The 15217-nt window shown below is 40.2% G+C and overlaps 2 protein-coding genes across 2 annotated transcripts in view; one reads left to right on the top strand and one right to left on the bottom strand.

Annotated features, from left to right (window-relative positions):
- Window positions 1–14608, top strand: part of LOC126760369 (ATP-binding cassette sub-family A member 13) — a 46894-nt gene extending 32286 nt beyond the window's left edge. Inside the window, exons 2-22 of the mRNA XM_050475957.1 lie at window positions 4191–4392; window positions 4463–4689; window positions 4973–5115; window positions 5370–5453; window positions 5672–5815; window positions 5879–6018; window positions 6201–7108; window positions 7163–7283; window positions 7348–7538; window positions 7749–8083; window positions 8145–8325; window positions 8388–8686; window positions 8742–8914; window positions 8973–9940; window positions 10006–10186; window positions 10244–10356; window positions 10421–11132; window positions 11189–11296; window positions 12919–13314; window positions 13374–13469; window positions 13539–14608. Coding sequence (XP_050331914.1) covers window positions 4312–4392; window positions 4463–4689; window positions 4973–5115; window positions 5370–5453; window positions 5672–5815; window positions 5879–6018; window positions 6201–7108; window positions 7163–7283; window positions 7348–7538; window positions 7749–8083; window positions 8145–8325; window positions 8388–8686; window positions 8742–8914; window positions 8973–9940; window positions 10006–10186; window positions 10244–10356; window positions 10421–11132; window positions 11189–11296; window positions 12919–13314; window positions 13374–13469; window positions 13539–13811 — 5874 coding nt within the window. The 5' untranslated portion in view covers window positions 4191–4311 and the 3' untranslated portion in view covers window positions 13812–14608. The remainder of the gene's footprint in view (window positions 1–4190; window positions 4393–4462; window positions 4690–4972; window positions 5116–5369; window positions 5454–5671; window positions 5816–5878; window positions 6019–6200; window positions 7109–7162; window positions 7284–7347; window positions 7539–7748; window positions 8084–8144; window positions 8326–8387; window positions 8687–8741; window positions 8915–8972; window positions 9941–10005; window positions 10187–10243; window positions 10357–10420; window positions 11133–11188; window positions 11297–12918; window positions 13315–13373; window positions 13470–13538) is intronic.
- On the bottom strand, window positions 11373–12923 carry LOC126760394 (uncharacterized). The gene is made up of 2 exons (XM_050475992.1): window positions 11998–12923; window positions 11373–11926 (listed from the first exon to the last, which is right to left on the bottom strand). Exons 1-2 carry the CDS (start codon window positions 12666–12668, stop codon window positions 11488–11490), a joined length of 1110 nt encoding a protein of 369 aa, XP_050331949.1. The 5' UTR covers window positions 12669–12923; the 3' UTR covers window positions 11373–11487.
- Window positions 14609–15217: the final 609 nt, after the last annotated feature.

A 15217-nucleotide genomic window follows, 5' to 3' on the forward strand; every position in this document is an offset into this window, starting at 1 on the left:
AAAATATCTTCGACGACCAAATACCGTCTGCTCTGTTACAAACGAGTTCCTCCGAAAACGTAACAAAAATATCAGCATTCTTAGTACAAACAGGATTAAAACCACAAATATGATTATGTTTATAAACTTCCCATTACTTATTATTTATTTTGTTCTTAATACTTTTCTATTAGCTACAGAACATTTTATTAACTTTTACACCTAAGACTTAATTAAGCAATAACTATACATTTTATATTTACATCAGCGAGCCGAAGGTCCTGGCAGCCAGTGCTCCTTTTTTCGTGGAAAAGTAATTGTATTATTGTTTCACGTTTTATAAATAAATAAATAAATAACTATGTGTTCAGTTTGTATGGAAGATAATATGCTATAGTAATCCGTTCTAAACAAGTTTTTTAGAGATAACATTGTTGCCTTAAAAAATAAAATATACCAAATTTCGTGAATATATCTTGTCAAATGTGAAAGTTTTCCATACAAGCATTTAATTCCGATCGTTCAGTTTGTATGGCAGCTATATGTTATAGTGGCCCGATATCGGCCGTTCCGACAAATGAGCAGCTTCTTGAAGCGAAAATTACGTTTGCAAAATTTCAAAAAGATATCTTGAGAGACTAGTTCGTATATATACAGACAGACGGACAGACGGACAGACAGACAGATGGACATGCCTAAATCGACTCAGCTCGACATATTGATCATTTATATACATACTTTATTGGGTCTCCGACGATTCCTTCTGGGTGTTACAAACTTCGTGACAAACTTAATATACCCTGTTCAGGGTATAATAACACTTAGAACCAGTGCACCGAAAGTATAAGCAAGAAAGTCGTAAAATATTGAGAAGAAACAATTAATTTTTACACAAAAAACCTTGTCTTCAGAAAATTTGTGTCTGCTTGAAATTGGCCACAAGAGACACGGTAAGTGTGTAATTTAAAAGATGAAAATAATTTTTTGTAATACAAAATTGATTCAAGTACGTTTATACATGGTAGATAGGTAGAGTGGAAGTTTAATGACACACCTAGGCCTTTAGGAGGCCCATTGTAATATCATTGCGACTAACGTCTCCTCACTCTGCTTCTTATGAAGTTCATTAGAACGAAAAATGTAATCTTTGAAACCTATGAGACGTCATCAAGAAACCCTCGCCTGATATTGCGAGCTAAGATTTTTAATAGTCTCCTTAAGCTATAGTCTAAGATATTTAATAGTCTTCTACCTTCTGACAGCTTCTACAATAGCCTTATATGGCATTCCTATTAGAACTCCTACTAAAGTTTTTATATAATTGCTTGTTGAAAAAGCCAGGGACTGATTCCTAGAGCTAGAGCTAGAGCTATATTTATAACATATTTTTTTATTTAATATCTAACCAAGAGCATATAAATTTCTTTCTTTAGAGTCTAATTGAAGGGTGATGCCTGCTCTGGCTAGTTCATCTGATTCACAATATATTAGTTTTTGTAAGCACACTCCTTGTCAGAGCAAGAGGGCTCTCTTTAAAATACTACCGTGGTCTGGAAGACGGCAGGCAATTTTGGTATCTAGTTTTGCGGAAAAGACACCACCTCCCACTAATATTAGGTTGCCAAAAAAGTCTTGCGGTATTTTCGCAAGTTGGCGCTGAAAGCGTGTAGTTCTAGTTTTATTCGTCGCCATACCTTTTTGGAAACCTCATTTCACGCGCTAACACGTGTTTGATTGATTGTCGTTTCTTTTAAGTCGTTCGTGAGTTATAGCGTTGCAAACATGGAGCAAAATAAGCCGCCAATAAAATTTGTGCAGTTTATGGACCCGATACAGTTTCCATTTCCACCGCATAACGATGGTTTCAAGGTTTTCGTTCTGGTGTAGAGGTGGTCGAAGATGCGCCACGCTCCGGAAAGCCTGTCGTCGAAAATTGCGATAAAATCGCTGAATTGGTCGAAAGAGACCGGCATAGTAGCAGCCGTAGCATCGGTCAAGAGCTGGGCATGAGTCATCAAAAATTCATTTCAATTTCAATAAAAAAAAAAAATTCAATAAAAATACCGCAAGACTTTTTTGACAACTCATTATCATAGATTATATTGTCAAGAAATAAATGCTGTGAGGGCAGCCTTTTCTCAAAATACTATTTTTCATATTCATAATAATATATTTATTTGATTTCTACTGTATACCCATCTGCTATATCAACCCAAGAAACACGTGTACGAAGTTTCATAAAAATATCTTCATTTTTACTCAAGTCATCGCTTGCACGGACCGACAGACAGGCGGATACACAGTCACCCCGATTGCAACACCGCTTGTCATCCTGAACACTTATGTATCATACAGACAACTGTTAGGTGAACAAAACTATTATACTCTGTAGCAACATGTTGCAACAGTATAAAAATATTAGAAATTACTTAAGTAATGATTCATATAAATTTTAAATTAATTAGTGCATAACGTTCTGAAATGATTTGCCTCCAAATTCGCTGAAATCGGCGTTTGAATCATTGCTCGCAAAAACCACGTCCGATCTTTGCCCCGTGCAATGACTCAGTTTTTTTTCATTTATCTTGAAAGTGAACATTTTTCCAAAATGAACCAGTCAAAATTAAAAAAAAGCATATTAGTTCATAATTTTTCTTAGTTAAAATGCATAACATTCGTCATGATTAAAATATCCAATTTCATATACATAGTATTTATACATATTATATGTGCTATATATATTCCAATGGATGTCTCTAGGGTCAAGCACTTGTCGATTAAATCAATTAAATCGTTTCATATCGATCTTGGACATTTACATATGTCAACAACAACAAAATATTTGTAGAGATCTGTTTGCATCCCAAAGTTATTCTCAACTGAAAATGTCACTTTTCGAGCCGAATTCTCGACATTTGCGGGAAATTTTGCTTTTCTTTTTTAATTCCAAGAAAAGTGCGGCTGAGGACCCGTCCACGCTTTACTGAGGCTAACACATACTTGTACATAGATAATACTATTACTCTACTACTACCATCCATATGATTTCTATTAGGTATTAAAAAAATATAGAATTTTTGTAAAGCAACTTGTGTTAGTTTACAAAAAAAAGGATCATAAAGCATTTCGTGTGTTAATTAAGCATTGCTTTTGAGTAATAAGGGAAAACATTTTTGGACCGTTTTTATACAATAAAGCCTTAAATTTACAAAAAAAACGGCGGAAGCAAAGTTGTAGAGATAGAATTTCTATGGATGGTATGTATTAAAAAATCTATGAAAATTGCATACAGCCTTACTTAAAAAGCTGAATATCTCGAGAAGTATTAATGATAGCGATTTTGATCTTAGACTTTTTTATAGCAAATAAAATTTTCTGCAAATCTGTCATGTTAATTTTTTCTATAGCTCTTGTCATTTACGAGATATATACAAAAAAGTGCGAAATTCTTGGAAAAATCGGGTTTAGAGCGCCGTACTACCGCGCTGGTGTGAGTTACGACTTTGTTGCATGGGCATTGTTATTATTAAGCGATGCCATAAAATACCTTTCTGTAGGAATAGAGATAAAAACTCACGATTTTGTGTATTTTTTATGGAAAATTTACAGGCCTTGGTCCAGTTCGAATGAATTAAAACAATTAATAGTTCCAAGGAAAAAAAAAAACACCCTAATATACACATTATTATATTATCATGCCCAATATGGTCAATGCCCAGCACATCTTATTTTCATACAATTTTTATAATAAAATAAATATATTTAAGAACCAATACTTTTCAATTTTTTAACTAAACAAAAAATGAGACTTTGAGCATAATGAATAATCGGTGCCAATGACCATTTTGTTTACAAAACATGACATAATGTAGTGTGTTACGTTTAGTGATAATGATAGATGAAAGAGATAATTGTAAGCAGAAGCGAGTGCTAAAAACATCTACAAGTTAAAACAAATATATTATATTTATATACATATTCCATTGTAAATGTTTAATAAGTAATCATGGGAAGGGTCGAGGTTACTACAAACTGGTTTCCAAACGGGGTTATCAGAGAGAGCCTAAGCTTTGCGATAAGTATGCAGACAAATTGTATGTTTATTGAGCAAATAAGCATTCTTCATACACTACAAAACTTAGCTTATTTTGTCTATCTGTATGTAACTTAATTCTTTAATAAGCTCACAGAATCTATTTTTATATTTTTAGTTTTAAGAGTGCCGAAAAAGCTGAGAAATAACCGTTATTGCATAACACTGGTTCAACTCATCAAATACAATTGCCGATGTTGCCGGAATTGTGAGATATCGAAAAGTCAAAAAGAAACAAAATGCAATTGAAACGGTCCTTCAGCGCCAGCCAGCTACGGGCGATGCTGCGCAAAGACGGCCTTGTGCGACTGCGTCAACCGGTAAGTTACTCAAAGCAGCACAGAATCACCAGAATATCAGTAACTAGTATTTGGCTTCGTCCGCTTCCAGGTTATGACGGTTGTGCAAGTGGTTTGGCCCTGCTTGGTGTTTATGCTGCTTTACCTCATACGTCTCAAGTTCGGTCCCGAACACATAGAAGACTGCCAATTTCCCACGCGATTGCTGCCCACCAAAAATCAGGTGCTGCCAAGTTTCTATTCTTACATCTGTAGTTTGGAAAATAATTGCATGAAGACAACGCCATACGAAGAGACAACGAGTTGGCAGAATGCACCGTAAGTAATCGATATAAATCTTGAAAAGGTGCTTACAAAAACCCACAAGGGTGTAAATGAAGCAAAAGTGAACTCATGTTCCATCTGACGCTTCGTACTGAAGAAGTTCGTTGACACTGGTTGCGTGATTAATGCCTGTTCGGAAGCTACTTAGTTTCACCTTTGTTAGTTCTTACACACATCTTTTACTCAAGCATATTTTATTCATACAAGCTTACATACTCTGTATAAAGAAGTTAAGTGACTACTTGTGTCTGACATTTTGTGGCATTAATTATTTCAGCATGAAGCCAATTGTTGATATCGTGAATATATTTGTCACCGACGATCGCATGTTCAACGCTGTCATCGATTTGCCGGAAAAGGCGAATTTCATAAATGCCGTAACGGCTGTGGTCACGGGCGGCCATTTCAACCAGATACGCCGTAAGTACTCACGCACATGCATGCGAACTCCAAAAACCAATTAAATGCCTATGCACTTTTAATTAATTTTATCGCTAAAACCGCACAGAACAAGCACTTCAGAAAGCTATTGTCGCCTTTGTCTGTCCTTAAGGCAGTGAGCGTGAAGTTGTGTGCTAATTAAGGAATTTAATCTTTAAAGTGACAACAAATCGCAAATATTAATTACGAGTGTTAACGCATGCTTATGTTTGTTTTGTCGCCACTACTTGCAGAAAGCGTCGGCAGTGTTATCAACCTGGTGCCCCAAGTGGAGGATTTCCTAAACGGCACGTTCGATATAAATCGACTCTTTTCAGGTACTTGAAAGCTTTGCACTTCGGTTAGAATGAATATTTTTAAAGATTTGATTTCCATTTGAAGACTTTTCTGTAATCCAAAAACATCCTCTTTACTCAACAAAACAAGATCTTTCGAGTTCGAATATCATGATCGAATTGAAATTTAGATTTAATGAAAAATTAAAATTCTTTCCAAATTCCCGTATCTTTATCTAATTTATTCACTTACCTTCCAGATCGCAGAACCTTCGTTAAGGCTGGTTACCTTATGTGCGGTCATCCGTTCCCCAGCACGGACACCATACCACTTGTTAATGACATTCTCTATGACACCGAGGACTTCAGCAAAATAAATGATGACGAGATTAATGTAATGCCTAGTAAGTTCTTGTTTGCCGAGTAAATACTTTATACCAACCCTAGAATATGCTCTTACTTCGCAGCGAAATATTGTAAACAACTGTACTTGAATATCACAACAACCACCACGGGCAAGTTGACATGGAACGTGGTGAAACCCCTGATACACGGCAAGATTTTATTTGCGCCTGTTAATGAGGATACTATATCAATTATGACGCATGTGAGTGAAAGCCTTTAAAAAGTCGAAAGATTTTTAATTCGATTCCTATTGCGACTCTAATTTTAACTGTCGAACAGTCTTTAATTTAGCAGGAACTCTAATTTTGACTGACAAGCAGTCCAAATGATCAGTTACCAGATTATTAAGTGTTTTCTAGTAGCATAAATTTCCTTATTTTCCAGGCCAACACGACGTTCGAGGAGTTGAATCGTTTGAAACGGTTATCAGTTGCAGTTGCCGACATTGTTACCAAGTTACGTGAAGACGGTCCATTTCAAAAAGGCTTTGACAGCCTGCTCAAGTTGGCCACTTCACAGACTGTACGCTCCTACATCGGCGATGATATAAACGTCGACGAAATTGTTGGCGTTGTAAATCGTATACGGACCGATCCGCTCGTATACGACATTGTTATGACCATCAAGAATATACTGGAATGTTTCTCCGTGGATCGTTTCGTGCCATTGGCAACCGCCAAGGATTTACAACTCACTGCATTCGAATTGAACGACAAGCGTTTGTTCTTCGCGGCAGCATATTTCAACAAAACCGGTAACGATGTGTCCTACAAACTGCATATGGACACCGAAAACACACAACCGACCTTTGAGAACAAGAACCGCTTCTGGTTTCCAGGTCCGTCGCGCAGCATGATACGCGACATGAAATATCATCGTGGTTTCGTGCAGATAAAGAATGCCATCGACATGGGCATCATTAGGCACCAGAAATTATTACACAAAAACGTCACTGAGGAAAGCTCCTTCGAGTTCAGCACAAACAGTCCCATTTCGATTGAAATTGAGACTGGTAGTGGATTTGGTGAGGATGAGGATGAAGATGACGATTGGACGACACCGACGAAAGAGAGCTTACCACAGGCACACAACGATAACGGTCAACCCAGTTCGATGGAGACTATGGTAAATCTAGATGAACTGAAGGTGAACACGCGCAGGCGGCGCCAAGCTTTGCTCGATTTACTTAGTGTGTTTGGCGGCAATAGCGCAGACACGCTGAGCAAGCACGGAGTGGATGGACTGCAGATGTACACGAAGCAATTTCCATATCCCGCTTACACACACGATGAGTGAGTGTTTCCCTCAGAATATAGAATATGTTATGTAATTATGTATATTTGCAGCATGAAGACGGGTATTTACCTCGCGCAGGCCATACAAGTGGCCTTCTTTCTGGGCCTGGTAGCACAGATCGCCAATTGTGTGCGCCACTTAATTTGGATGCGTGAGAGTCGGAATACAATGGTAAATGGTGCACTTTGAATCTCAAACAATTAGTGACTTTCACTTTTCTTATTTTTATTTATAGATCATGCGTTCCATGGGCCTGAAGCCGTGTTCGGAGCTCACTTCTTGGGTTATTGTTACATTTGTGGAACTCATTGTAATTTTTGTGGGTGTAACGTTTATCCTGTACATTGGTGGTCTGCTGAAGTTTGTCTCCTTCATATTCGTCATGTTTTTCTTGGTTGTATTTGGTGCATCTTTGATATCCTTTTGGTGAGTTTCTGTTTCTACAAATACTCTCGATCTTCTAGAGGTATGCTCACATTCTGACACGAAGATTTGTTTCTTCGTTTGTCAGAACATGTGACATCACTGATAGTTGTGTAGTATGAAAAGTTTTAAATCAAATGATATTTACGAAGGTTTAAAAACTTCCGCAATATTCGAAAGAGCTTACAACGACCTTCTTTACTTTATTTCCAGTTATATGTGCTCAACTTTCTTCACGTCGGCCACTATTGGCGCCGTAGCCACGGCACTGCTCTTCTTCATCTCCTACTGCCCCTACATCATTGTGCTGCTCTTTGACTCTCATCTCAATTCGTTCGAGAACTTCTGCATTAACTTGTCTTTCACAACGGCATTCTCGCATGGTTGGAGCCATATTATGCGCATGGAGTTACAAGAGATCGGTTTGAGCTTTGTGCAAGTCTTCCAAGAAGGTATGAGCGGCGAATTTGGATTCGCATTCATTATGATGATTGTGGATGCGATAATTTATAGCACTATCGGCTATTTGGTGCGACATTTCATGGATGGTAAACTGTTTTGAACTTCGAAAGCTAGAGTGTTTCAGTAATCACTATTTTCCAAATGCAGATGAGTATCGATTCATTGAAGTGCAGCGCGATGACTTGGATGCAAGTGTTGGTGCAACGCTGACAAACGTGAGCAAGTTGTATGGTGAGCAAGTGGCCGTAAGCGATGTGAATCTGTCATTGTCCCGGGATAAGATCACGTGTCTGCTGGGACGCAATGGCGCAGGAAAGAGCACAATTATGTAAGCAGTCAATTTGATTCACCTTTTTGATCTTTTAACCTTTACCTTCTGCGCTTCCTCAGCAAAATGCTTACGGGTCAAGTGGTGCAATCGACGGGGCGTGTTATACTCTCACAGGCAATGACAAGTAGCGATGAGTACGATAAGGTGGGCGTATGCTCTCAAGACAATATTTTAATACCAAATCTAACAGCGCGCGAACACTTGGAACTGTATGCGTCGATCAAACTAAAACACAACTACAACTCGGAGGTGGATAAAACACTGAAAAGCTTGAAGTTCGGTAAATATGAGAATTATCAGGCCTATCAACTGTCGGGCGGTTACCAGCGTAGACTTTGCGTCGCTCTGGCCTTTATTGGTAAGACAAGAAATATAGATTTTTGTAACTGTTTCTCAAAACAAGCGGCTCATAGGTTCACCCAACGTTGTGATTCTGGACGAGCCATGCAATGGTGTTGACTCTAAAGCGCGCAAGGACATCTGGGAACTGATACAACGCCTTAGAAAAGGACGTGCCGTTGTTTTTGCTACACACTTCTTGGACGAAGCGGAGTTTCTAAGTGATGTGATGGTTATCATGAAGAACGTAAGTATGCTTAAATATTTAGGTAAATTCAAACTAAAACTGGAATTCTCTTCGGCAGGGCAAAATCATAGTGAAACATAGCCCAGAAACACTCAAAGAATATTGCACTTCCGGCTTTGAGGTACTCTTCCATTGCAGCGATAGCCAAACTATAACTGAAATCCGCACTATGGGTAAAGATATGCTCACCAGCTTTAAAGAACCCGATTGGTTAGACAGTGGTGACATTCGTCTGCAAGTACCATACGACCAAGGCGGCTCCAGCAAATCACTGGCTTACCTTGATTACCTGCAAAACTTACAGAACGGCGGACTCATTGCCAACTTACGCGTTGAAAGTCGCAATTTAGAGCAAATATTCGCGGACTTGCATGAAGACAAGGAAAACGCCAGCAAGGGTGTAAACACAAGGTTTAACATGAAGAAGGTGGAACTGAAAAACTCGACAGTGGCTAATATAGTGAATAGTGGCACGTTAGGTGTGCTCACAGCCGTTCGGAATTTATTACATAAACGCATCGTTCACTTCAGCAGAAATTATCGCATTCTCCTTTGCGTCATCGTATTACCTGCGCTATTCGAGTTGCTCGCCATGTGGTTCGTCACATATCGCTTGGAAGACGACTACGATACAACAATTAGTTTCACTCGCGAACTGTATCCGAAAACAACACAAATGTTCAGCATGGAGCTGAACAAAACACTGACAAATGCCGCTTACGAGGGCTTGGCGGAGCAGTGCTCCGCTGAGAGTCCTTGTCGGGAGTTTAGAAATTCAAGCACAGCCTTCTATTGGATCTTGCAGTCCATGAATGATTATCATGAGAAACGTTATGGTGGCTACTCCTTCAATGATACGAATGCTATCGTTTGGTACAACAACAAAGGCTATCATGCCATGATGGCTTGGTTGAACGATTTGAATACGCGCTTGCTGCAAGTAGAGATGGACGACAGTAACTTCAGCATCACAAGCTTCAATGAACCATGGAAACTGGGCGCCGCCGAGCTCAGTACGACCTCAGTGTAAGTAGAAAAGTACCATTCCAAATCTGAGCTTATTTATTAAACATCGCTAAATTTTCTCGCAGTTTGCGTCAAGCTGGCGATTCGTCCATGGTCTTCATACTACTCATCGCATTCAGTTTGGTGGTGGCCGTATCATCTGTTTTTCTGGTAAACGAGCGCGTAAAAGGTGAGAAACTGCAACAGAAACTGTGTGGTGTAAACTTAGCCACCTACTGGGGTGTAGCGTTTGCTTGGGATTTTCTGGTGAGTACTTTTGTCAAAACAGCAGTTGCGTTTACTCTACTTCCCCTGGTCTACTAGATTATGGTAATCGCCATATTGGTCTGCGGTGCCATCATATTCGCATTCGGATTGCCAGTTTTTGTTGCTCGTCAAAATGTTTCCGGTATATTCGTGCTAGCACTGCTCTTTGCGTAAGTTTTAAGCAATAATACGGCTTTACTAGACTTTTTTATTTAATGCGAATCAAATTTCTAGATTCGCCTGTATACCTGGTGTACATGTGTTTGAGAAATGCTTCAACGACTCCAGCGTGGCGATTGTGACCATATTCTGTATGAATATCATAATTCCACTCTTCACCATGGCTAATATCATACTGCTGGGTGTAATCGGTGACTCGGAAGTATGGGACAATTGGCGCTATTTCCTTAACCGTGCCTTCCTCATCTTTCCGCAACACGCTTTGGGCGACGGTTTACTTGAGATCTGTAAAAATTATATGGTCTCACTCGTCTTCCAACGGTACGATATCGATTCCTACAAGCATCCAGTTTCGAGTGATTTACTCCGTCCACATATGCTGGCCCTATTCATAATCGGTATTTTCTTCATTATACTGAACGTTTTGCTGGAGACCGGTCAGATTTATAAATGGCGCGAATCGTTAGTAAATCGTTTGCCTTTCTACCAAAAGTATGCTGAGAAACAGGCGGAGGAATTAAAAATCGTGTCCATACAGAACTCGCTAAAACGCGCCGATAAAGACGAGACACCACAAGTACTCAAAGTAGACAACCTTTGCAAGTCATACGATCGCGGACAGTATGTTGTGAAGAATGTCACATTCGCAGTGAAAGCCGGTGAATGTTTCGGCTTATTGGGCAAGAACGGCACCGGCAAATCGACGATATTCAAAATGCTCTCTGGCGAACTGCAGCCGAATGTGGGCGCCATCAACTACTTCAACGTAGGTACACTATGACAACAACATCAAGTCCTACTAACAATTACTTGTATTCTTAGGGCGAGATTGCCTATTGTCCGCAAACAAATCCGCTGGACTCCCTGCTGACCGTCGAGGAATGCATCCGGTTCTACGGGAATCTGCGGCGTGTCGCTAATATGGACAAGGTAAGAAGTTATTCGTTTCTGTTTCGGGTAGACACACGCTTCTAGTCGTGACCCAGTCGCAATGAAAATCACTCGGTAAAAGAAAACACAGTACATATCATATTTATATCACTATGAGATATATGAGTACATAAAAGAAGCACACATTTACTATCATTTCTTGCATCTTTGCGAAAATTCAGGAAAAAAATTTATTGGTCGTATTCGTTGATCATAACCTCCAGGTGAACGCAATCGTTGCCATCATGTGAAAGTATATTGATTTCGCCATTACTCAGACGTAAACTGTTCGCATCGTTAACCAGAAATTCACTCGGGTTTTGGGACTCGTTGAGCTGACGCACTTGTGCGATGACACTGCGCGACGAAGTCATCGTCCTATCATAGGCGGTGAGGGTGCAATGTATAGGCTTGGTGGACTGCACGCTCACCAGCCAAATCACGAGTAGGTGTTGATTCGAGTCCTCTGGCTTCGTTATTCGAGTTTCGAGCTGCTTATCTTTCAGCATAGCACTCCAAGACGTGCGGCAAGCCATTATCAGTATGGGCAAATGTGCGTCAAGGTGTTCATGCGGCTTTGGCAGGAAGGCGTTGTGTATGCAAATACCACGCTGAGCGGGCGGATCTGAGCTAAGGTCGGAAATCGGAATGAGAAATCTACTACACACCGAAACTAATTGCATTAATTGTAGTGTACTTACCACTTCTCCTTGATGCCTCCGTAGGCGAGCACACCCAAACACACATTATCACGGAAATCCAAAGTAGTGGCATCGAAAATCAACACTGAGCGCTTCCCGCCGTAAATTTCTTGACACTGCACACCAAAGTCTTCGCTGTGATCACGCAGGTAATGCGACAACACCGAAGTGACGCCTATAGTTCGACCACAAGCGCCAATGGGGCACTGTACGGGTGTACGTGAGATCGTCAGCAGCGAGTCCTTCTTCTTCAGCGACTTGTCGCCGACGCTTGTACCAGTGCCGGTACCAGTACCTGCGACCGTAGCAGTGCCACCGATACTTGAAGCGCCGCCCTCAGTTGGCGCTGTGAGGCTCTCCAATATCGAACGCTCTCCATTTTGTGCCAAACGAATTTGCTGCCGAAACAACGCCACATCTTGTGTGCTGAACTGATCGAACATCTCTTTGCTGCAGCTGGGATTCCAATTTGTGAAGTTCGTGTTCATTTTTAGTAGTTCTTCCTTGCGCTTTTCAATGGCCTGCGCCTCTTGTTTTTGCATTTTGAAGCGTTGAAAATTTTGAAAGTGATCATACATGGTGGGCTGCTGGAATTCGGGGCGCACCGGTGCGCTGCCCGATGACCGTGGCTGCAATCTATCACAATCCTTACAGCAATTGGCCATGTTCATTATGTTTCTCGACGTTTGCTTTGGTGTTTTGGCTGATGCTTTCTGTTGACGTTGCTACTACTACTGTAATTAGCTGGCTTGTGCTTCTTCTTAGGGGAGGATGAGTTTCAGGAAATAAGTTCAGAGAAATTTGCCTTGATAAATTTTGAAATTTTAAAGTATGAAACACTTAAATTTATTTATAATAAACAAAAATATAAGACTGTATTTTGACAAATTTTTATTTGAATTTCTGGCTTACTTTTGACAGCTAATAGAACACGTACTGGAGTCATTCCAACTGAAGTCGTACCGTCACGTGTTGGTTAAGAATTTGAGTGGCGGCAATCGTCGTAAGCTGACAGTGGCGCTCACTTGTTGCGGCCGCACCACCGTCGTGCTAATGGATGAGCCCACCAGCGACATGGACCCGGTGACGCGCGCCATTGTCTACCGCACCATACACGATCTACTCGCTACACAACGCGCTGTTGTGCTCACTTCCCACTCGGTGTCGGAGATCGATGGAATTTGCCATCGTATCGCTGTGCTCAAGGACGGTCAAATCCTGACCTGCAGCAGTCCGGAGAATTTGAATAAGCAGTATGGCGGTTACTACAATGTCGTAATTTATGGCGACAACCAATTGATCGAATCTGTGGAGAAAGTAAGTCGCCGCAAATGTGAAGAAATCATGTTTATTTAATACCAACTTACTACTTACAGGCCATACATATGCGCCTGCCGCAGTGCGTAGACTTCCAGACTTACCCGCATTCCATAAAGTTTAGTCTCAAAATCCAAACAGTCAAGCCGCGTGAGGTAAGCACTCTAAGAATGCATACATCCCAGGGTTGTAATCTTCAATGTTTTTTGTTTTTTGCTCAACAGCATGATGTGGAGGCAATGGTGCCACCACAGAGCAACAAAGTGTTAAGTTTGGCCGATCTTTTCCGTGAATTGAACACGCTGTCGAAGCAATATGAAAATCGCCTGCACTACACAGTCAGCCATTGTCGTCTGGATGCGGTGTTCGAGCGTATCTTGGATTCCAGCGAACAGCCACCTACCATCGCCAATGGTCTGGGCAAGTCGAGCTTGATGGGCAGCCCTTCCACCGGTTACATCCACAATGGTTACGTGGAAACGGAGACTGTCACATGACCATCCAGCGCATCGTTGCTTCCGCCGTCGCCAGCTAATGCAACTGTTCAAGGCTCTCCGCTCATATAGTCAAAGTTCGGTCGGCAGCAACGACCTTGTTTACCAGCGACAAGTTTTATAGTCCAACTACATATTTACTTAATTACTCTATGCGATATTTGTTTGTGATAAGGTTTAATTTTGCTCTCATAGGACTTTATTGTATCGTACTTTTTGTGTTTTTTTTTGTTTCAGTTTTCGAGTATACTAAAGCATTGGCTTTTTAATCGAATAAGGAATTTTGGGTGTATCCGCGTAATTATTGTAGTTAGTGTTAGTGTATTCTTAGCTGTAATGTGCACATTTTTGTGTTTTTATGTCCGGAAGAACTCTACCAAATGTGTTTTGTCTATATGTAAACTGTGTATGTATGTTTATCTGTCTTTGTTTCATATTTGTTTCTGTAATGTATTATGTAAAGGCGTCACAATTGCCGAAGCTGAGCTTCGTTCTAAAGCAAACTTACTTACGAATAATCTAAGTGAAAGTAGTCTCTCGCTAAATACTATAAGTATTAACGTTTGTGTAGTCTTCCACTAATACAAATATATAATTTCATGATATTAACTATGATATGTTATATCACAAAGAAACTTCTACCAAATTTGTCTTGAATATAACAAACATACAAAAATATTTATATTTTATAATTATATTTAAATACTTTTTAAATATGTGAAATGCACTTTGTGAGTACGGAAAAATAAATAATTAATAAATCATATTTTTTAATAAGAATAAATAATAATAATCCCACACTTTCACTGCAGAATTAATTTATTCGAAGTAAAAACATCTCAAAATCCAAAGATCTGCTTTGCTCTAATCCACTTCAAAAGAGGTTACGTTCTCTAAATAAATCTTCTTCTTCTTTACTGGCGTAGGAACCGCTTACGAGGTTATAACCGAGTTAACAACAGCACGGCAGTCGTTTCACCTGTTTGCTATGTGGCGCCAATTGGATATTCCAAGCGTATCCACGTCCTTCTCCACTTGGTCTTTGCAAAGGAGTGGAGGTCTTCCTCTTCCTCTGCTTCCCCCGGCGGGTACTGCGTCGAATACTTTCAGAGCTGGAGTGTTTTCTTCCATTCGGCCGACATGACCTAGCCAGCGTAGCCACTGTTTTTAATTCGCTGAACTATGTCAATGTCGTCGTATATCTCAAACAGCTTACCGTTCCATCGGATGCGATATTCGCCGTGGTCAACGCTCAAATGACCATAAATCTTTCGCAGAACATTTCTCTCGGCCTTACCTCAGATGATGTCATCGTCCATGCCACTGCAGCATATAGCAGGACGGGAGTAATAAGTGACTTATAGAGTTTGGTTTTTGTTCGTCAAAAGAGAACTTTACTGCTCAATTGC

Source organism: Bactrocera neohumeralis, chromosome 5, assembly GCF_024586455.1.
Source record: "Bactrocera neohumeralis isolate Rockhampton chromosome 5, APGP_CSIRO_Bneo_wtdbg2-racon-allhic-juicebox.fasta_v2, whole genome shotgun sequence".
NCBI lineage: Eukaryota > Metazoa > Arthropoda > Insecta > Diptera > Tephritidae > Bactrocera > Bactrocera neohumeralis.

What these genes read in the sequence shown, in the direction of transcription:
- LOC126760394 (XM_050475992.1), bottom strand. Translation starts at nt 12,668, where the DNA reads ATGAACATGGCCAATTGCTGTAAGGATTGTGATAGATTGCAGCCACGG. An exon ending in GGAGGCATCAAGGAGAAGTG is followed by an intron (nt 11,927 to 11,997) that starts GTAAGTACACTA and finishes TTCCGACCTTAG; the next exon opens with CTCAGATCCGCCCGCTCAGC.